Below are 21,368 nucleotides of genomic sequence, written 5' to 3' on the forward strand. Positions count from 1 at the left end.
TAAATTATCACATGCAGATAATTAGGCAATTTTAGACATACCCAATTTTACGATAACAAACCATTTCTCTCATATTGCTTTATTCTGTAAGATCTTAACACGATTGAATATTTATTAGCGATTCAATTATATGCCACGCAATACATTCTTTCAACTTTGTAATTTTATCACAAAAAATAGTTATATATTATTTAAAGTTTATTCTTATTTATTTGTCTTGAGCAAGCAATTTAACTTAATGATCCGCAAAATAATGCGCATAAGCGAATAATGCGTTTTGCTGATTTGAATAGATACTTAAAAATACTATAACTAGAATTACGTCTTACTATAGAATATATATCGTTATTACAAATGTTTGTAACGAGAAAGAAAATATTCTTCAGACAGCTGAAAAAGAGAAATCCAAAATTATTTTTTTAAACTGCATATACAGAGTGACATGGGAATAACTTTGATGATTATGCATTTGCATAATAAGCTGTATATAATGTATTCGTATGTGTATATATATATAAAATATATATATATATATATATATATATACATATATTAATATATAATTAATGTATATATTATATATATATATATATATATATATATATATATATATATACGAATATATAAAAATACATATAATATATATATATATATATATATATATATACATATATTAATATATAATTAATATATATATTATATATATACACGAATATATGATTTTAATATTTATCAAATTTCATTCACTCAGCCTCTTGATAAATCTATTAAATTTTCAGAATTATTTCTGTATCAACCTGTATATGTATCTATATCTAACTTAACTTAAATTTTCTATTGTATAGTCACTACGATAAGTAATGTAATAATATTGCAATTATATTAAAAATCTTATATCATTATGTACACGAAATGTATGCCTTTCTTTTTTGGATAATGATGTGACACTTATAAGTCAAATAGCATGATATTTCTAGTAGATTAGATGTTTATTTAATAGTGATATAATTATTTATTTTTACTTCTTATAACGAGATTGTAGCGTACAAAACTTGGCATTTCACAGTGATTTAGATGCTACAATAATAAGATATACACACAAATTGCACCAAGTTTAATTTTATTCGCCTCTCACAAGTAGCACTATTGGAGCTGTACTGTCATTATTTATATAGCACACACTTTGTTTCTTGTATTTATTTACATTATGACATAGAAAGAAACATGATGTGTATTATTCATGGATCTCCCATGGTTTCTCTGGTCGATATCTGTCCCAAGAATGTGGATACTTATACACTACTGGTTCAGTCAGACAAATTCCATTGTCCTTCAACTCATTAATTAATAAATCACATTTTTCACCAACCATCGCAGTGTCAACTGTCATTTCGCAAATTCCAGCCTCCAAACAACGCTGAGCCAACACACGTCCCACATTAATATAAGCTGCAGCATCAGTATTCCTGAAATTCATATTATATTGCTAATTAATTGATTAATAAAACTAAGGGGATAAGAAGAACGACAAATAATCTAAATTCAAGAGTAAATCTCTCTACCGATATAGCTGCTTCTTCAGTGCCCATTCTATGCTGGATGCTGTGATAATCGGTCCATTTTCAAAGTGCCGGACTTCCACAGTAATGTAACGAGGTTTCTTGACCAGGTACAACCTATCGAATGACATAAGGAATTTTAATTATCATATAAAATTATCGGTCCAAGTTATATATCTATTATATATTTATATATATAATCTTATAATATATATATATATATATATATTTTGTATATTCTTTTATTATATATATATATTTTTATAAAATATGTATGTATATATATTTTTTTTAAGTTCAATAGCAATGTCAAATTTGAAGAAACAAGCAAAGATTTCATCAGGCGTATTTCTATTCTGCAGATGGTCTTACTTGTGCCAGTGACTGCGTCCCGGTTCTTCGAGATGATACCCTTGGGGTTTCCTCGCTATCCTCAGTCGCTCTAAATTTCGCGGATTTCGATTCACGATCTCCGTACACATCTCTATCGTTTCCGCATTGCTGTGCGATTTTCTGTGAAATAACGCGCGTGCAACACTGGCGCGAACATTCGCCGAGTACATTGTACGGATTCTTTGTATCGTTGATAGACGAAAGAGTAATTATTATTTATGATTTCGGAATTCTCGTGGATATAAATTGTAAACAAACGTCACGACTCCACATGGACCACCATTGATTGCACAGGCTAGATTTTTCGGGCACGCGCGGTATAAAGTATCTAGTGACATCTAGGAATCTAACTAGCACTCGTCGAGCAAAAACACATGTGTTTACACGCGTCTGACGTATGTGCGAAAAATTACAAGTGCAATGTTTAAAAAAAAATAGGTAATAAATCATACATGATTTTAGATCTTTTTTTTCAACAATTATGAAGTATAAATATTTGTATCAGATATAAACTAAGCATCTAACAATAAGAGGTCGCTACAAACGTTATATATATGTATATGTACATACTGCGTTCGCTTCGTATGTATGAGCTTGATGGTAGTAGAATGAGAGAGTAGTGAAAAATAAGAGATATTTTAATTGATAGAGGACGAGGAAATAATTTTGATTACTTGCAAAATACTCTGACGCATATTCCAAATGAGTACCGTCGAGTATGGTTTCCCGACCATTGGCGGATTAATGCCGGTAAGCAAAGTGAATGAATCTATATCAGCATGGCATAGAGCTTCTTTAAGAAATGGAGAGAAATATTTGTACAATTTAATTCTGCAATTTCTCGCTGTTCCTGAAAGTTCTTCTAAATTCAATTGTCTTTCCATTAGCAAATACAAGCCCTCATAGCACCACCGGTATCTGAAGATTCCAAGACTGCTAAAACAAAGAAGGAAAAAGAGGAGAAGAAGCATCCGTACTTCAAGAGACGCGGTCGTGGTCACAATCGTGATTTCTGTGATGCTTGCAAAGATGGTGGAGAACTCATATGTTGCGACAAATGTCCAGCTTCCTATCATCTACAGTGCCAGTAAGTGTGATTATGCAGTGCGAGGATTGTACCTGTTTTGGATGATTTATTAATATTTATGATAAGTATTGCAGCCTTTTGTAAAATATGATTTAAAAATGTTTACTTTTTAGCTATCCCGCAGTGGATCCTACAGATATTCCTAATGGAGAATGGTTGTGTTATGCCTGTCGCTGTGCTTCCAAAAGAGAATTTCTGGAAAGCAAAGGAAATGAAAAAAAGAAAAAATCTGCACTGGAAGTATTAGCAATGGCAGCTTCTCTAGTAAATCCAAGAGAGTTTGAGTTACCCAAGGAGTTACAATTGCCTATAATGTTCCCTGGAAGCAATAAAATGGATTATGTGTCTGGTAGAAGAGGTAAACAATTTAGTTCGTCATATAATAATGGTAAGCAGATGAAGATTATGACATGTTATGGTTTCTTTTTTTTTTTCTCAAAAAGACATAATTGAAGTATCAATTGTTTTAGATTACTCCTGATATATAAGAGATTAATATATATTTTTTTTTCCCAGTTGGAAAAAGTCATTGTTTGGATAGCAACTTAATGGTTCCACTGCCAGCTCGTCTATGTTTCGAATGCGGACGTAGTTGTAGGAAAGCTCCACTAATTGCATGTGACTATTGTCCATTATATTTTCATCAAGATTGCTTAGATCCCCCGTTAACTGCTTTTCCCATCGGCAGATGGATGTGTCCAAATCATCCAAATCATTTCATAGATCAGAATCTGTTGACTTCTTGCAGAGTGACAGAACGCATAAAGCTATGGGACAAATATGCTAACCAACCAATAGATCAGCATGCGGTAAAATTGGACTTTTTGCGTAAAGCGCGCACTGCCAATCCGTTATTTCGCACGAAGGTGAAACTAGAAGGTCGTCCAAGAATAAAAGTTCCTCCCAGTGTAAAGTTCCATTATGAAAATCCGCCGCAATTAGATCCTGTACAGTTTTATCAAGACAGTCTTATATGGCCTATAAAGAATACTGTAGACAGAAACGAGCAACATGAAAGTTCTGAAAAAGCAAATAGCAATGATAATTGTATAGAAATTAAAAAAGTTGAAGAAACTGAAATCACAGTAGAAGAAAAAGTACAGGATACAATTTTGGATGAAGGATGCGATCGACAGAAAATATCGGATACAAATGAGTGTACAAATACAGTAGACAGCAACATTGCGACAGAAAGTTCCAAGGAATACAATAATCTTGAATTTCATACAAGATATTATGGGTATAATAGTTATAATATTAAAGAAGGCGTTCAATTATTAGAAAGACCAGTGGTGGAAGCATTAGCGCGACAGAGATTAGAACAAATATTAAATCCAGACGGAGAGAGTTATGAAACAATAAATTGTCATAGAAGAGCAAGAGCCGTATTATTTTCTTTAAGTCCTAAGCCTAATCCACCAGCTTTCATAACTCACAAAACATTTGTTATTGGCAACGGCTCCAATTGCAACTTAGTTTTATCTAATTATGGTAACTGTGGATATACATCTTCTAAACATGCAATTATATTTTTCGACGAGGTGAGAATGAACACAATATATTTTTCTTCAAGAGTATTCGTTTAAATCAGATTAAAAGAAAATTATATATAAAATTTTTGCAATAAACATGGCATAAAATTTTTATCTGTTGCAGGCGACTCAGCGTTATGAATTACTCAATTACAGCGAATATGGAACTATGGTGGATAATGTGCTGTATTCTTGTGATTATACTCGCGTTTTAGAAGATCAAGTAAAAGAGGAAAAGACTAACAAAGTAACAAATATCAAAGAAGAAGAACCGTCGGAAATGATAAAAACAATTCTACATAAGAAGGAAACAACTTGCTTGCAAGAACATGCGCACAAGAATGACAAGATTTTGTGCAAATGCAATACAAAATATAATACAAGAAACGCAGAGCATTTAGAAGAAGGGTGGGAGGGAAGTGCAATTATCGCGCACGGCTCAACCATTACTTTTGGTTGTCTCACATTTGTATTTAATACATTGAATTTATACGTAGATAGATAAAATTCCTAAAATGTAAATATCTTCTATTGTACAATTTTGTAAATCAATACTAAGTAAATCATAAAAAGCAAAAAGAGACAAAGCATCATGCTTGTCTTATTTTTTCTATCCTCTTTAATGCTCTGCTAAATATACGACAAATGTTCTAGATATTTATTATATACAGAATTATATAAAATCTACAGTTCCTCTTATATAAAATAACTTTAAGATTCATTTATTTCACTATCAGGTTCATCAAAATCTCTAACTTTTACATCTATATCTTCACCATATTGTATAGTATTATCGATTATTAATTTAATATCCGCAATACTTTCTTCATCCTTGATATTTAATGGCAAGAAACGCACTAAACTATAATCTGTTATGATTCTACCAATACTTTCTGTAAGATTGCGATACCGATCGTTCCATGGATCTTCTTCTGCATCCGTTAATAAACTGTGTGGATCAGGATCTATATAATTGTCCAACCTTTTCTGCGCACTCTTTGATAGCAAGTCCATTTTACTAAGAATATTAACATGTGGAATTTCTAGGTTTATCATTGCACTAAGAGCAGCCAGAGTACCGGATAGAAATTTTGACGCGTCGATCATGAATTGGACATCCATCAAAAATACTCCACATATACGAAAATTAAGATTTTGCAGCATGGTTATCAGCTGTTTTATCACAGTCATATGAGTATATAATTCAATTTGTCCTGGACAGTCAAATATTATATAATCCTCGTCCGCATCACCTAATTCCTCTGCCAGCCAGGTTGCATTTTCAATTAAATATCTATGTGTAAGGAGATATTTTAATATAATATTACAATTAAATCATTAATACATTCAACGTAGATGTAACTTACTCCATGCAGAATACAAGGCCACCGTTGGGTCCAAAGTTAAATTCATCCTCCATAGCATCATCCAATTGAATTAACTCTTTTATATCTGCCAAGGGCTTGTAATCAAAATATTCTGCTGCAGGATCTAAATTTACAACATCTATCGTCTTCTTTGAGTCGCTGCCATGTTGTTGCATAATTGAACAATAGGTTGACTGTAAAAAGTTGTATAAATGTTAACAATGTAATTTTGTTTCTTATTTATATATAATTTGATAAGTGATGAATTCATTACCTTACCAGAACCGGCCGGTCCCATTACTAATTGAGCATACCTCATTTTGATAACCAATAATTATATGTATAAACCAAACAAATTTCAGTTTCGTAATTTATCTGAGAAATACGTTCACAGAAATAGTTCAGTTCACAAAATATAAAAATACAGATTATAGAAAATTATTGTTTTATAAAAAGAAAACAGCATTGTATATAAACAAAACCCACAATCGTGTATCTACGATGCGAATTAATGCGAAAATATTCTTCAAGCAAACACACTCTATAATCATAAAATATATAGACAGATATACCTATTTTGCTTTGAAAATGGATTACAGGAGAACCAATAGCATCTCGGCTCTGAATACTATTCACCAATCACAGGTAGCCGAGCACGAAACACGGGTAAACTGCTCTATCTATTTTCACTTTATCTATGATGTATATGCGAGCGATATTTTTCATATTTGGCGCCATTATTATCTCACATTATTCAAACTAATGATAACTCTGTTTTATTAATACTTAATAAAAATAAAAATTACTTTTTTCATTATCTTAAAACAAAGGAATGGAAAAAAGATGTATTATGAATGAGGATTGCGTCTTTTATTTTTAATGATATAATATAAAATTACATTCTCATCTTTCTTAAATAATTGATACAACAAATACATATGATTAAAATATGTTGCAAAATACATAAAAGGTAAATTAAGTAAAACTTTAGTTACTATCATAATTTTTAATTAATTTTCTTTGGATAAAAAAAAGTAAAAGTTTTTGTACTTAAGAAATTTTTTCTCTTTCATCGAAATTTTCATTTTTTATTCATGATATTAATAATCATAATCAATTTATTCAATACGCCTATATTATATAAAAGAGAGATTGCGAGATATAAGATATAAATGAGACATGCATCTTTGGAAAAAATAATAATATATAGCAAAAAGAAGTAATAATAATTGCAATAGATGAATATATTTTCGTCTCTTTTTTAAACAATACTAAAAACCGCGGAAAAAAGTGCATTTATATAAAAAACATATATATGGATATACATATATAATTATACATAAAAATATATGTATGCGCATAGATACATTTTAGATATTATACATATAATAGAGACGAGAGTAATGCTACAGCTGAACGTCGAAACGTATATACTTTTACATTCTATAAGAAACTATTTCAGAAATTATTCTCTCATAGTTGGCTTCATGTGATTTAACATCTTTTATTACATTTAAAGCTTTTACGAAATAGATATTAAAATAATCAGCATATTTATATTCCGTTCCTACTTTCTCCACAATGCCCCATTTCTGGCATACTTTCAGCTTTAAACTTTCAGGAAAGATTTGGGAATAATGTAATGCAATGATACGTCCAGAAATTGCATTTAATGAAAGCTTATCTAACTTGTAATTTGGGTCACTTTCAAGAATATAGGTTTCGTAAATCTCTTGTACTTTTACGTTTACAGCCGTCAGTAACGCTATGGGCACAAATTTTGATCCACGTATTCTAGGAATAATTGAAGCAATTCTGGGGAAGCAAATTATGTTATTTGGTAAGCCAGGAAATGTTATATTAATGAAATGTAAAAATATATGTAAAGGGCAAAGCGGATTTTTAGGTACAAATAAATGAAACCAACTACAAGATATGCTTGGAAAAGATTGTGTTACTTTAAATATGGTAATCGCATCTTTATTAGGGACGTTATCGCTCTGTATATTATATTTCTGTTCCATCATGTCTTTTAACTCATATATTATTTGCAACTTCTTAGTGTCTATCGCATATTGTATATGATATAAAAAAGATATAGTGAAAATATCAGTAATGAAAGACATAATGTTAGAGAATGTAATACGCATTTCGCATGATTCGTCCTCGTCGAAATACTTATAAATAATATGTTTGTGAAAATCAGAATCTACTTGAATGTCAGAGTGAAAACATTCATATCTGATTATCATATAATTGATGACGTGTTTTGGACTAAATTTTTCTTCAGGGCAAACCACTTCATGCGAAGGAAATTCATCCGAAAAATTGATCTCGGGAATAATTTCTTTCTCAGTTTTCCCCTCAACACGTTTTAGCACATTTATTAATGGCTCTAATAGGTATGTCCTATCAACATTGTCTATGTATGATGACTCAATGTCGATCGAATTCATATTAATTTAGTCTGCAGCAACTTATTTTGAGCTTCCTTCTTATCCAGTGTTGTAATAAATATCGACTAAATGCACACATAATAAAATTTTAGATTTTAAGTTTCAAAATATATTTATAATATGCAGTTTAAAAAAGAATTATTGACAGATTACTATTATTATATTTTATAATATTGTACGTGTAATCATTCTGTTTACTTGTTATTTTAAAAAGATAAAACAGAAAACGTTACGAGAGCAATATAGATTTTTAATGAACAGATTTAACATTTCTTTCAAAATATATATAATACGTGTGTTTCAAAGAAATCTGCAAAAGTGCACTATATGTTATATACATACTTGATAATATTATTTTGCAGAAATTGGATAAGCTTTCCTGATTCTAGAAAGTTTGAGTTACTTTATCTCCAACATTCAAACATAAAATGTTAAAAATGTATTCTTAATAATGACAAGCTGGTAAAAGGTAACTAAAGTACAAGGTCATAACTATAAACATATAGCTATAAGATATGTATACATTTGTACAATGTATATATATATATACATTTTATGATGATATTGTGAAATTATTCAAGTTAGTTGTGAGTATAAACAAATGTAACAGAATAAGAATGACTATTATTATTCAATTGCAATATCTTATGGGATAATTGTACAAAACTGGAAAAATGGGAGCAAATTGAAAATATATTCAAATTATATCATTTATCAATTTTTCTATTTGAATCAATAATGTCTACATAAGTATAAAAATGTATATTGCCAATGTTATTATAATATGCACAGAAATAAATTTTTATATATTTATTAAAGTTTTCACTTGCCATTGTTATCTGTTGTTATCACTGTTTCTCGTTCCATCACCATTTTTTCTAAATTGTACGGCAAATTTACTCCCATTAATCCAGATAATACGCTCTTCTTAGGTATACCAGCATCTTTTCTTTTCTTTCTTTGCTCTTTTTTTGATGTTTTCTGTTTCTTGAGTTCATGACGACGTTGAATATGTTCTATCAACTTTTTTTTCGTCGTAAGACCTACAGAACACATGTCGCAATAAAATTTTTCTTCAAGATGTGTAGCTCTTATATGTTGTTCCAAACTGTACTTAAATAAATAAGTTTTATGACAATTGTCATATGGGCATGATACAACCAATCTATTTTCAGAATGTATTCTAGAATGTATTCTCAATCTAGATTTACTAAGAAAACTTTTGTCACAATTGTTGCATTTATAAGCTGAAACAAAAATCGAAATATAGATTCTTGTATTAAAATCTACTGCTAAATTATATATTTAATTAATTTCTTTATATCTTTCGTACTTGTTACATGTTTAGCTCTTCTATGTGCGCATAATAGTAGCCATTTATCAAACACCTCCGAGCATCCGGATACTGGACAGGGATAACATTTAGGGGGCTTTTCATGTGCTTTTTTATGTTGTTTAAATTTAGTGATATTTGTAAAACTTTTGACACATTTATCACACTTATAAGTGATAGATCCAAAATGTATAGTTTCATGTTCAGCTAATTGATTCTTCTTACTAAAACTTTCACCACATTCCTTGCAGAAAATTTTTTTATCTTTATTGTGCATCTGTTTGTAATGACGTTTTAAATTGTGAAGATAACTGATTGACATTGAACATTGTGGACATCTAAATTAAACAAAACAATGTGTTAAGTGTAATTTATAGAACCAATATATAAATGCAGTTTATGAAAATATCATATAAATTGTATAAATTAAATCGTTTAATACATATTAATTTATATGTACGTACTGGTATATTTTTTTCATGGAATTATGAGTTTCCAAGTGTCTTTTCAAATGACAAGAATTGGTATATGCCTTTGTGCATTCTGGATAATCACATTTATAAGGTCTCTGTAAAGTATAAAAATTGATCATAAAACATTGTCATTTTATATGTTATTATATTTAATTATTCTGGTTTAATTTCTATAATCAGTACCTCTCCAGTATGGGTTCGTATGTGCCTTTGTAATCTAGAAGGTCGCAGAAATACAGCATGACATCCTGTATAAATACACTCATATTTCTTCTTATCCTGTTCAATTTCGATGTAAATATCATGTTTATTCTGAAGATCAGATGCAACACTATCACTATCCTCTTCCGTATAACCCATTTTAGTGTTGAGTAATTGAGTAAATAGAGCGCTTTACACTGAAATAGTTTATACATATATGATGACATATATCTTTAAAAATATTGTGTAGATTGAAATTGTTAAAATCTTTCAAATTAAAAAAATTCAAAACTTTTTTAATTGAAAAACAATTGCATCTTAATAATCAGGTACATTTAATCTGTCGATTTTCTTATACTTTGTATAAAATAATGGAATAATTTTAAGTATATGCGAATTTAAATTATATTCTATGCATAAGGGGTTATCTCAAATACTTATGTAGAAAATTCTTATATATAATATCAACCAAGTTTAATCATATATATTTTAATATATAAAACAACAATAATACTAATTCTCTTATTTATACGTTTAATTATTTATCTAATTAATAAAAGCTATTAACAAAAGAAAAAAATACCACGATGATACAAGGTTATGAATAATACCACATGGTATTTGTACAATTGAATTAATTTGCGCATGCGCACAATAAATCGATACTCGACTCTATTATCGATACATCGAAGTTTCTCGAAAGTTTAAAAGTTTGAAAGTTCTTTATTGTTGATTCTTTTCCGACTATTTTCTTTTTTGTTAAACAAAAACTGTCATCAAATAATTCTATTTCTCTTCAAAAATAAAATTTATTTTGATGAAATACCCGTCACAACGATATATATAATATAAAGTAAACTCTTATTATAATATATATATATAAACATAGAATAAATTAAAAAAATTAGAATAGAATCTGTGCGCGTCATAAGAATAAATTATCATGTACATTTAATAAAATTATTAGCGCGTTCTTTAATTAATAAATTAGATAAGATTTATCGTTACAAAAATAATGCTGTTTAGGCTTTTTGCAATTTATAATAGTAATAATATTTTTTTACATTAAACACATATTTTTCTCCGATAGTTATCATCAGTTATCAGATACGATAAATTGGAAAGCGGAGTTGGAAAATTTTCCTACATAATATAATAATATTTTATATAATTTTAATGTGATGCATATCTCTGCTAAAATTCACGATAACGTGTGTCGAGTTTATCTTCACATTGTAAATTTTGTTAAAATATTTTCGTGCTCGTATTATGAAACTTTTATTTTTTAATTTTATTTTCACAAAATATATATGTTCGACTTTCAGAAAATGTATATTCGTGAATGAAATTTACGTAATAAAATCTAAAATCTATAGAATCAATATTATATCAGTTTTATTATCAGCAATAAAATTGAGTTAATATCGTTTAAAAGAAGGATATTTTTCTGATTGAAGTACAATTATTTAGAATGATAAAAAGTGCAATATCAAACAATATTATTATTAAATTAAAGATTAATTGCAATGTATTTTACATATCCTAGACATCGCATCAAGTGGGCTTTGACAGCTCTATCAAAATATATATATATATTTCCTCAACATACGATTCGTGATGTACATATATAATTTTATTTTAACTACTCGTAATTATAGCCTCACGTGAATTTCATATCTTTATTACAGCAAAGATTTGAGGATCATTGTGAAACTATATTATGAGATGGAGAGAAGAGTCGAGCGCAACAGGAGAGAAAGAGAGAGACAAAGTCAGCTATTTTCCCCTCCCTCATCTCGAGATTATTGAGAGTCACGTGATCAACCAGGAGAACCCGCGGCGTCCGCCGAAAATCTAAATCCGTCTCAGCCGGGGAAGAAGAGAAGAGACACCCGTCGCCGAGGATAGTCCATAATCGCCCGTGGCTCGTGGAGGATCGCGATCGAGAGAGAAAGAGATAGATAGAGAGAGAGAGAGAGAAAGAGAGAGAGAGAGAGACAGGTGCGAGATTCCGCGTCCAAATTTTCCTTTCGCGGGGGAGAGAGATCACCGCCTTTTTTTCCTCTGCATCCCCGAAGGGAAGACGGCGACGACGAGGTCGCTCGTGGAATATGATCCGCGTGGACGAGTCGGATCCAGTGGGAGGTAAGAGAGAGACGAGAGGAGACGAGAAATCTATTCGTCGCGAAAAAATTTCGGGAAGACTCGGTTTTCAGGCGGGAAGCGCGTTTGCGTCGCGGAGAAGACGAAGAGAGCGCGCGCGTTGATAAAAATGGCGCGAATCATTCGGCGATCATCGTATACATTCCAAGTGGCAAATTGACGTCATTGAACGTCAAAATCACATTATTTTGACGTTTAATGACGTCGGTTTGCTACTTGGGATCCCAAATAGCAAGCATACGTCGCATGACGTCATTAGACGTCAAAATGATATGTCATTTTAACGTTTAATGATGTCAGTTTGCTACTTGGGATACCTACTTTTCATTCATTAATCACGACGTCGATGATCATGTTGTGTTGTCACTCATGGACCGCTGCCGGATCCAAGTCGATACATTTAACGATTTCATCCATTCTAGTAACACGCAAGAATGTACGTTTTACGCACATATAAACACAGGGAGGCTATTTTCACGGAATCTCCGCATATGTGGAATCTCTAATTTCTGTAAAGAATAATCGAAGGATAGAAAAGATCTCAAGTAGCAAACTGACGACATCAAAACGTCTAATATGACATCATTTGACGTCAAAATAATGTAATTTTTTACATGAGCCGATATTTAAAAATAAATAGATAAAAAATAATTAATAAAGAGACGGAGATATTAAATTGTATAACTCGAATAACAAAATTAGGCGCGAAAAATGTGGAAAAAAATTAGTTCGATATTTCTGATAAAAAAATTAAATTCACGCTTACGTGTCTCTTTGCATTCTCTTCCTTCCTACATGAACGATTGCGTTGTAATATTTTTACGATAATTTTTTCAGAGATCGAGCCCAGCTTCCCCTATCGAGATGTGACAGTACGTCGGGGAGTCGAGTTCAAGGACGATTATGACATCCAGGCAGAGCTCGGACGGTGAGTGATTAAATTCGTCGATCAACGGATGCGTATAGATGTCGAAGCGTCGTGCCAACGACGTGTCGATCACGCGAGATCAGCTCAAATTAATCTCTCGTTGTGTGCTGGTCCAGCCTTGAGATTCCTCCCTCGACAATTTCCTGGAAGTCGACAATTGGTGATTAAATTAACGCAGTTAATTAATTCTTCGAATTTCTAATACCTTCTGTATTATAATCATATATCTTTGAATTTAAAAGAAATATTTTTTTGAAAAAATTGAATTGATAGTAGAATCTTCAGGATATAAATTGCTTACCTCTTCTTCTTCCTGTTTGGATCGTCTCGGAACCAAGATGAAAATATTTCTCTATCAAGGCCGGATCAAATGGCGATTGAAATAAAACATTGGGCGCTTTATATAATCGCAAAGCGCTCTCCCTCGATGTCTGAATTTAATATATTCGATGATAAATGAATATATTCGAGTCATTGGCCAATTTCCACGTTAGCAGTAACAGTTTCTCATGTTGCATGCTTTAGTACACCCAGTATTGTGCTTAGATGATTTTAAAATTAGCTAGATAAAGATGAGATAAAAATATGTAAATACATCTTGGATAAAATAAAGATGATTTTGTTTCAAATATAAAAAATAGAAGATAAAATGGATGAAAGGTAAAATTATATGGCGATTCATCTAGAGAACTTCCAGAAAAAATTATTTTTAAGACCACTTATGTAAACACAGTTATAAAAAATGTAGATTGGAAAAGGAATATAAAATATATTCATACTTTATTTATAAGTTTTTATCGCTTACTGCTTTTCGTAAAGCGAACATTTTTTTCTAAGGCATAGATAATACATATTTTTATTATCTCTATATAAAGATAAGATAAGACGTCAAAATTTCATCTAGATGATCGTCTATATAATTTTATTTAGATAACAGCAAACACTGCGTGCACAACAGGTGCACGTCTGCGGAATGCAGCGCGAATTGATAAGGAATGTACGCGCGTAGATAAACGCACGCGTGTGTGGTTTTATTCTCGTACGAGAGCGATCAAGGACCTACGATGTACCTATAAATAATTCGTTTTCTCTTCACTCACACCATGAGTGACGGTGCGTGTTGTCAAATCAGACGGACGGAATCTCTCGTGCCTTCGATCTTGACCGGTGAACTCGACCGACTCATTTTGACAATGAAACGATTGTCCACATGAGAGATACTTCAGCTACAGACCTGTAAATAAGATAAAATTTTAGTGTATTATACAATTACATTTTTTATTTTAATTACTAAGTATTTTTTAACAATATTCAATTATATTTTTATTAAATTTTTAATTATAAAATAATAAAGATATATAAATGCAAATTCAAGTATAAAAGGAACTAGTAAGAGCTAGACACAGATATTAAGTGCAACAAAATTATTTAAAAAATTCTTTATACCTGAATTTTATACAATAATACATTTTTTATTATAAAAAAAAATATTATATTATTAAACTCCAAGGTCTAATGCAATTAATGAATCACTAATTTCCAAACACATTGATAATAAATATATATAATGTGTAATAGTATATAATATTAATGTATAATAATAATGATGCAAGAATTAAAACAATAATGTAATAAAATGCATTCGACATACATTGAGTGTTAGGTAGATACGTTAATTCAATGATTCATACATCGACTTGGCTTTGTGACAAATATGTTGTATTCCGTTACGCTAGCCAGGGATATACAAAAGCAAATTTGGCAGGTGTTTATCATTTTTTTACGAGCGACTTCCTGTCACCTCAAGGATTCTGCGTTCTAAAATTTCTGCGGAGCGAACCTTATATCGAGAGGTGCACAAATAAGGATAAAAACAAATTCATAAGAAAATACATAATATAAATTTGTAGAAAAAAAATCTTCAGCCATCTTTTTCGCTTCATACTTTTTAGGGGAAAATTTGGAATTGTTTATCGATGCAAGGAAAAATTGAGCGGCTTGATGCTGGCCGCGAAAGTGGTGAACATCATGAAAAAGGAGGACAGACGAACGGTCCAGAGGGAGGTCGAGATCATGCGACGTCTGCAGCATCCACGATTGATTCAGCTCTACGACGCCATTGACGCGGGAAAACAGATATATGTTATTCTAGAATTGTACGTGTCTTATATTCTTGCGGGTAAACATCGTAAAAAGAACCACGGGTCTTTTCTCTGCACAATTACTTAAAAAGTCCTCCATTGTCTATTAAAAGGATCGACGGCGGCGAGCTCTTCGAAAGAGTGATTGACGACGACTTTGTACTCACGGAACGCAGCTGCGCCGTTTTTATGCGTCAAATATGCGAGGGAATGGAATTTATGCATAGTCAGAAAATCTTGCATCTCGATTTAAAAGTAAGTCATTAAAATTGCGATTTACTTGGGATTTAATCATCCCCCTCCCCAATTGCATACAAAAGGTTCATACCTGATAGTTGCATTCCTTGCAGAAATATTTTCGTCTTTTATCTTTTTATTATCTATTTATGATATATCTATTATATTAATTATTATATTTTCAATAATTTACATGTTTTTTTAAATTTCTCAAAGAACTTTCATCTTTACTAAATTAAAATCATCTGTATAATTACCCAAGTAGCAAACTGACGTCATTAAATATCAAAATGACGTATGCTTGCTATTAAAAATTGATACTTGTGTTACATGTAGCCCGAGAATATCCTGTGCCTGACGAAGGAGGGTAACAGAATTAAAATCATAGACTTCGGTTTAGCGAGGGAATACGATCCGAATAAGAAGTTGCAAGTGTTATTCGGTACACCTGAATTCGTCGCTCCGGAAGTCGTAAACTTCGATCAAATTGGATTCGGCACCGACATATGGAGTATAGGTGTTATATGTTATGTCTTGTAAGTAGCATGAATGCACGTGTATTATTAATATAGTCACACAAAGCCGCCCTTTTCCCCCATCGATAATTATTTATTACAATTGTTTACTTTATAGATTGTCCGGTTTGTCACCGTTTATGGGCGATACGGATATAGAGACAATGGCCAACGTCACCATAGCGAAATACGATTTTGACCACGAAGCCTTTGCCGAGATTTCCGAGGACGCGAAAGATTTCATCAGATGCCTCCTGGTGAAAGACAAAGAGTAAGTATGCTTTTTTCACGCTGCACATAAAATTAATACTGTACTTCCTTAATTTTTTCCCCTTCCATATTTCCAAGTAGCAAACTGCTTAGTCTGTTTCAAACTACCTCTGTTTCTTCCCTTCTTTACATTTCATATCATGTGTTTGTTGCTATTGTTGTGAAAACTTTCTCGAACCCTATAATCCTCCTTTTTCCTCGTTTGCGAGGGTGTGTGCGATGATTCACACGAGCAACTTGCGTTTATTACAGCTATCCTGGCCTCCATTATTATTATTATTATTATGAATGATTCCAAACTATTTTTCGATCAACATCGGTAAATAAGACTTTACCGGTCTCTAAAGAAAGGACAGATGAGTGATTCTCTATTTCGTAATTAAATGTATATGAAATATGACCGCATTCCTGATAACTCTAGCAGAAAGTATGCTGTTCCGGTCTTGTATAGCAGCCATTATTTCACTGCCATTGCATTCGACAACGGTATTTAATGACCACCGAGAACGTCATCCAAATGTCAAACGACGAAGTAACATCGATATATAACGTTTCGCTCGTCGGTTAGCTAATTTCTCGAGAATTTTGCACACATGACCCACATCTACATACGAACGCACACACACACCCACACACATATATACGTCTGCATCTTCATCGGACACATTCTTGCACCGCATTCCTCGTCTGTGCGTTTTCGTCTTAACTGTTCGCTCTTGGAACACTCTTGTGTCTCTACGGAACAAGGAGAGACCATCAATCGGGCCTTTCGAATCTTTCAGAAAGCGAATGACGGCGGCGCAATGTCGGGAGCATCGTTGGCTGGCGCGAAAAACGAGTAAGACCAGGAGCCAGGAAGAGGCGGCCAAACGGATGGCCTTTCTCGAAAATCGTCCTCTAGGTGTCATCCGCGACGGGCACCTCGAGGAAGAGCTGGACGTCACCAAGGACAATCTCAGGCTGTTCGTCGAACGTTGGCGGGAGCACCCGGACAGTCCTTACACGATCGATTCCTATCATTCGGCCAGAGATCCCTCGTTCCGCGAACACCCTGAGGAATCGACGTCCCTGCGAGGACACAGTCCGTCTCCCTGCGACAGTCTTCGCAGCAGCAGCACTCAGTCCGACAAGGTGGATTCGCTTCACTCCACTCGCTTCTTGTCCGTACCGAGTTTCAGCCTGTCCTTGGAAAGGAGAGCCTCCGAAGGTACGGCCGCTAGGAACCGTCGCGATCCAGCCAGCCAGATTGCTCTAGCTGAGGAGATCATAAGGCTGTCCGAACATCTTCGCACGATCGCTCTGGGTTCGCCATCCAGCGAGGACGACAACGGGACCAAGTCGGAGGCGCAGCGTTCCATCAAGAAGCCCGATGTTGGGAACAATCGTGGCGGTTCTTACCCGAAGAGCAACGTCACCAGCTCTTTGGTCTCCACCAAAGAGACCAACGAGATTACGGAGAAGTTGTCCAGCATCACCCGGCAACGGAAGCTGAACGGGACGACCTTCCACAGTAGCCGCAGCTTCGACAGACACGACGTGGACGGGAATCCGGAAAATCCTGCGTTCCTAGCTTTAAGGAGAACCAGCATCAGCGACGGCGAGATGTCCGAGAGGTGCAAGGAGGATCGGAAGTGCTCCTTCGGACTCGGCAAGTTCAGCAGGATGACGACGATCGGCAAGACGTCCTTCCAGGCGACGTCCTCCCTCAAGGACGACAAGGACGTGGACTTGACGCCTCCGTGGCGACGGTCCCGAGTGAAGCGATCCTTCGGCGAGACCAGCCGGGATGTGCCGAGGATATCGAACCTGCAGGACCTGCACAAAAACCTCAACCTCGACGAGCCCGGTAGCGCCAAGGACCTGCTGCTGCACCTCCTGGGCGAATGGGAGGACGTCACCGCGACGCCCTGCGTCAGCAACGTCGGCCGGAAGTCCGTCAGCCTGGACTGGTGCGCAGCGAACACGGTCGCCAGGAAGACGATGAACTCGTTGGCCGAGTACTTCCAGTCGAAGCAGAGGAAAGCGAAGCCTCCCGACGTCGCGTCCTCCGTGTCGCCGTCGATATATCGTTGAACGATGTTGTTGTATACCTGAAAACGTATAGATGTTTTCACGTCGGTGCGCAAGCAAGTCTCCTTTCTCTTCTTTATTCGGTCGTAAACCTTGTTTTCGAGCTGCTGAAATAGTTTTTTGGCACTCGAGGTCAGATCTGCCCGGGGCAACGATATATAAGGCGTTTCTAAAACCGTATCGGAGATTTTAAGAGCATATTCTAGGGGTCCAAATCAAGAAGAAATATTTTTGTAAACGTGGATCCAAAAATGAAAATTTCCAAGTAATATCAAAGTGACGTTATTTTGCCACTTTCGGGTCCCCCTCAAAATCGGATGAAAATTACATCAAAAATTAAGTATTCACTAATTATTACGCTGTGCAAAATTTTCATGATCTGTGAAAAAGTCTTCAAGATTTACAATACATATGTTTCGATTTTTTCTCTTAACTTTAGAAGACTATAACTCAGAGAAAAAGCATTTTTCGACCCATATTTAAAGAAACTTTTTCTCTTATTTAACTCCTAGAATTCATTTTTAGAATCTTTGACATAATTTTAGAAACACTGTATGTATACATAGCTGAAGATAAAACGAATCTCAAAGAATTGTGCAAAATTCGATGGAAAATTGATTTTTTTTAATTCGAAGTTAACTTGACAATTGTTGATATTTTCTTTCTACATATCTTTTTATTTTTATTTATCCTAATTTTAGCCAACAATTGAGGACATTTATGAATAAGTAAATTTTAATATCGCAACTAGAAGGTGTCTAGAAATTTTATAAACAATTTATTTAAAAATTAGACGTTTAAAAAAAGTCTTCAACTCACTTCAATTTGCGTTTCTTAAATATCAAATAGTCAATTTGGCAAACAATCGAATAAATAAAGTTTTCAGACTTCTTGTATGCGTATGTATGTACGTGTGTGTGTATGACGTATTGAATTATGATATCGCAGATAATCGCGTAAAATACAAGAAAACGAACTTTATATTTCGATGTATAATATTTCGTAAGAAAATTTGCACAATTTCTTGTTTCTGGCATCATAATTCAACACAGCTGCAGTGAATAAACGGGAGAAAATTGCGATAAAATAGAAAAAGAAAGAAAGAGAGAGAAATGTTTTTTAAATGTATTAAAGATGATGTGCGAATAATATAAAGCAGAGAGTATAACTTTTCAACGCCCTGCTCTTATAATTCTTGGTTTCTCGATCGTAATTTAAATCTGTCAGGCTCGCATCTATTTCTCGCAAATTTGTTTACGTGCATTCGAGCAAAATTCCTGCAATTTTACGTATCATGAAACTTTCATATGCGCATATAAAACGTCAGGAAATATTGACTGCGAGATTCTCTTTTTTATCAAACGTTCGAGTACGCTTTCAGAAATAGATACGACTTTAATGGATTTATATGTTAAACGGAGAGTTAAATATGACTAATAGAGATAACCCTTGACATATATGAATTGAGCTATTGAGATGAGCAATATCGAAAAAGGTCATATAAATCATTAGCAAAATTTGTACCGTTATATAATTTGTAGTCGGAATCTCTGAGGAAAAATGATAAGAGCTTCTATTATGCATCATCGACACACCCTCAAATCGATATTTTGTACGCATATCGGTGTAAGCTCTTTAATTTTTTCATCGAAATATGCTTGCGAATGATTTCAATTTCCTGCAAACTAATATTTCATCGTGATGCTTCTAACAATACAAAAATATAACGCAACAAGCTTCTCTTATTGATTATTCTGAATTTAAACATTCTGTAAACGATAAATGTTCAAGTATTCAAGAGAGTGCGGGATTTTTATATTTAATACATTATTATTTTCTTATTATTATTATATTTTATTATTATTATTGATAGAACTATAATTTGTCGTATATTGTAATAATATTAATTACGAGAATTATATTTATAATAGAATAAGTTTAAGTTTTTTACTAAATATATATATGACGTACTAAAAATTCACGAAGAAGTTAAAGAGTTGAAGTATAATATACAATATATATCTGCGCACATATTTTTCTTTTGTGTCCACAATCTCTGTGTTCATATTTATTTGTATTTAATATAAATCACGATACGCAAAAAACATATCGTAGAAAGATTACTGATTTTTATATTTTCCCCGCATCTCGGGAAAAAATTTTTTATATATAATTATATGTAATAATTGTATAATTATACATGCAATCGTAAAATTATATGTAAAATATGTCTATTTTTATACATAATAATATAAATTTATATATATAAATTATAAGGATTCATATATATAATTTTATGTGAAACATATATATTTATATATATAAAGAAATACTTATTTATTATATATATAAATTTATATAATTATATATATATATAAAGTTTTTATCTAATTATGTATAAACATATTTCATATATAATTTTGCAATTATATGTATAATTTTATATATTTCTATATATAATTTTATATTGTTATATATAAAAAATGTTTTCCCGGGATGAATGTGTGATTGATTGTTTAATTTTTCTTATATCTCGTAGGAAAAGACCAACCGCGGCAAAACTTCTAGAGCATCGTTGGCTGGAAGCCGCTCTGGAGAATCTGATTCAGAAGCATCGTTTGAAGCGCTACGTCATTAAAAAGC

General features: G+C 32.8%; 5 protein-coding genes across 18 annotated transcripts; 2 read left to right on the forward strand and 3 right to left on the reverse strand.

Moving 5' to 3' along the window:
• Nucleotides 1-970: 970 nt before the first annotated feature.
• mRpL18 (mitochondrial ribosomal protein L18) lies at nucleotides 971-2,366 on the reverse strand. Its single transcript, XM_029312708.2, has 3 exons — nucleotides 1,932-2,366; nucleotides 1,563-1,676; nucleotides 971-1,466 (listed from the first exon to the last, which is right to left on the reverse strand). Exons 1-3 carry the CDS (start codon nucleotides 2,120-2,122, stop codon nucleotides 1,235-1,237), a joined length of 537 nt encoding a protein of 178 aa, XP_029168541.1. The 5' UTR covers nucleotides 2,123-2,366; the 3' UTR covers nucleotides 971-1,234.
• Nucleotides 1,935-5,158, forward strand: LOC114938681 (uncharacterized). 4 transcript variants are annotated; one of them, XM_029312704.2, is made up of 6 exons: nucleotides 1,935-2,390; nucleotides 2,458-2,702; nucleotides 2,840-3,039; nucleotides 3,153-3,427; nucleotides 3,556-4,580; nucleotides 4,696-5,158. In XM_029312704.2, exons 2-6 carry the CDS (start codon nucleotides 2,655-2,657, stop codon nucleotides 5,074-5,076), a joined length of 1,929 nt encoding a protein of 642 aa, XP_029168537.1. In that variant the 5' UTR covers nucleotides 1,935-2,390; nucleotides 2,458-2,654; the 3' UTR covers nucleotides 5,077-5,158. The 4 variants fall into 4 exon arrangements, with proteins under 4 accessions (XP_029168537.1, XP_029168538.1, XP_085342935.1 ...); XM_029312705.2 differs by having other exon boundaries at nucleotides 2,602-2,702; XM_085486809.1 differs by having other exon boundaries at nucleotides 1,935-2,702.
• A 50-nt stretch (nucleotides 5,159-5,208) lies between these two features.
• LOC114938682 (GPN-loop GTPase 3) lies at nucleotides 5,209-6,481 on the reverse strand. Its single transcript, XM_029312707.2, has 3 exons — nucleotides 6,213-6,481; nucleotides 5,939-6,132; nucleotides 5,209-5,865 (listed from the first exon to the last, which is right to left on the reverse strand). Exons 1-3 carry the CDS (start codon nucleotides 6,255-6,257, stop codon nucleotides 5,283-5,285), a joined length of 822 nt encoding a protein of 273 aa, XP_029168540.1. The 5' UTR covers nucleotides 6,258-6,481; the 3' UTR covers nucleotides 5,209-5,282.
• A 1,415-nt stretch (nucleotides 6,482-7,896) lies between these two features.
• LOC114938822 (uncharacterized) lies at nucleotides 7,897-18,033 on the reverse strand. Of its 8 annotated transcripts, none has more exons than XM_029312932.2 (11): nucleotides 16,497-18,033; nucleotides 14,563-14,726; nucleotides 13,794-14,054; nucleotides 13,331-13,635; nucleotides 12,886-13,073; nucleotides 10,384-10,598; nucleotides 10,192-10,295; nucleotides 9,728-10,065; nucleotides 9,225-9,641; nucleotides 8,737-8,779; nucleotides 7,897-8,459 (listed from the first exon to the last, which is right to left on the reverse strand). In XM_029312932.2, exons 6-11 carry the CDS (start codon nucleotides 10,558-10,560, stop codon nucleotides 8,396-8,398), a joined length of 1,143 nt encoding a protein of 380 aa, XP_029168765.1. In that variant the 5' UTR covers nucleotides 10,561-10,598; nucleotides 12,886-13,073; nucleotides 13,331-13,635; nucleotides 13,794-14,054; nucleotides 14,563-14,726; nucleotides 16,497-18,033; the 3' UTR covers nucleotides 7,897-8,395. The 8 variants fall into 8 exon arrangements, with proteins under 8 accessions (XP_029168765.1, XP_029168766.1, XP_085342987.1 ...); XM_029312933.2 differs by lacking the exon at nucleotides 16,497-18,033 and adding an exon at nucleotides 15,144-16,036; XM_085486861.1 differs by lacking the exons at nucleotides 12,886-13,073; nucleotides 16,497-18,033 and having other exon boundaries at nucleotides 14,563-14,720.
• LOC114938819 (uncharacterized) lies at nucleotides 12,270-19,901 on the forward strand. 4 transcript variants are annotated; one of them, XM_085486858.1, is made up of 8 exons: nucleotides 12,553-12,712; nucleotides 12,987-13,166; nucleotides 13,402-13,492; nucleotides 15,445-15,648; nucleotides 15,747-15,888; nucleotides 16,207-16,406; nucleotides 16,504-16,656; nucleotides 17,438-19,901. In XM_085486858.1, exons 4-8 carry the CDS (start codon nucleotides 15,494-15,496, stop codon nucleotides 18,726-18,728), a joined length of 1,941 nt encoding a protein of 646 aa, XP_085342984.1. In that variant the 5' UTR covers nucleotides 12,553-12,712; nucleotides 12,987-13,166; nucleotides 13,402-13,492; nucleotides 15,445-15,493; the 3' UTR covers nucleotides 18,729-19,901. The 4 variants fall into 4 exon arrangements, with proteins under 4 accessions (XP_029168751.1, XP_085342984.1, XP_029168752.1 ...); XM_029312918.2 differs by lacking the exons at nucleotides 12,553-12,712; nucleotides 12,987-13,166 and adding an exon at nucleotides 12,270-12,546; XM_029312919.2 differs by having other exon boundaries at nucleotides 12,553-13,166.
• The last annotated feature ends 1,467 nt before the right edge of the window (nucleotides 19,902-21,368 follow it).

This window comes from Nylanderia fulva, unplaced genomic scaffold (assembly GCF_048542155.1).
Source record: "Nylanderia fulva isolate GAGA-0341 unplaced genomic scaffold, ASM4854215v1 Scaffold48, whole genome shotgun sequence".
Classification (NCBI taxonomy): domain Eukaryota; kingdom Metazoa; phylum Arthropoda; class Insecta; order Hymenoptera; family Formicidae; genus Nylanderia; species Nylanderia fulva.

Bases quoted from the DNA above. Each gene is read 5' to 3' on its own strand.
- mRpL18 (XM_029312708.2), bottom strand. From the start codon at position 2,122: ATGTACTCGGCGAATGTTCGCGCCAGTGTTGCACGCGCGTTATTTCAC. The intron at 1,677-1,931 runs GTAAGACCATCT...GTCATTCGATAG, and splicing joins GGACGCAGTCACTGGCACAA to GTTGTACCTGGTCAAGAAAC. The intron at 1,467-1,562 runs GTAGAGAGATTT...TATGAATTTCAG, and splicing joins CTGAAGAAGCAGCTATATCG to GAATACTGATGCTGCAGCTT.
- LOC114938681 (XM_085486809.1), top strand. From the start codon at position 2,655: ATGAGTACCGTCGAGTATGGTTTCCCGACCATTGGCGGATTAATGCCG. The intron at 2,703-2,839 runs GTAAGCAAAGTG...TCTTTCCATTAG, and splicing joins CCATTGGCGGATTAATGCCG to CAAATACAAGCCCTCATAGC. The intron at 4,581-4,695 runs GTGAGAATGAAC...TATCTGTTGCAG, and splicing joins CAATTATATTTTTCGACGAG to GCGACTCAGCGTTATGAATT.
- LOC114938822 (XM_029312932.2), bottom strand. From the start codon at position 10,560: ATGGGTTATACGGAAGAGGATAGTGATAGTGTTGCATCTGATCTTCAG. The intron at 10,296-10,383 runs GTACTGATTATA...TATACTTTACAG, and splicing joins TACGAACCCATACTGGAGAG to AGACCTTATAAATGTGATTA. The intron at 8,780-9,224 runs GCAAGTGAAAAC...CAAACTTTCTAG, and splicing joins GATAACAACAGATAACAATG to AATCAGGAAAGCTTATCCAA.
- LOC114938819 (XM_029312918.2), top strand. From the start codon at position 12,513: ATGATCCGCGTGGACGAGTCGGATCCAGTGGGAG. The intron at 12,547-13,401 runs GTAAGAGAGAGA...TAATTTTTTCAG, and splicing joins CGAGTCGGATCCAGTGGGAG to AGATCGAGCCCAGCTTCCCC. The intron at 13,493-15,444 runs GTGAGTGATTAA...CATACTTTTTAG, and splicing joins ATCCAGGCAGAGCTCGGACG to GGGAAAATTTGGAATTGTTT.
- LOC114938682 (XM_029312707.2), bottom strand. From the start codon at position 6,257: ATGAGGTATGCTCAATTAGTAATGGGACCGGCCGGTTCTGGTAAG. The intron at 6,133-6,212 runs GTAATGAATTCA...AACTTTTTACAG, and splicing joins GACCGGCCGGTTCTGGTAAG to TCAACCTATTGTTCAATTAT. The intron at 5,866-5,938 runs GTAAGTTACATC...CCTTACACATAG, and splicing joins GGCCTTGTATTCTGCATGGA to ATATTTAATTGAAAATGCAA.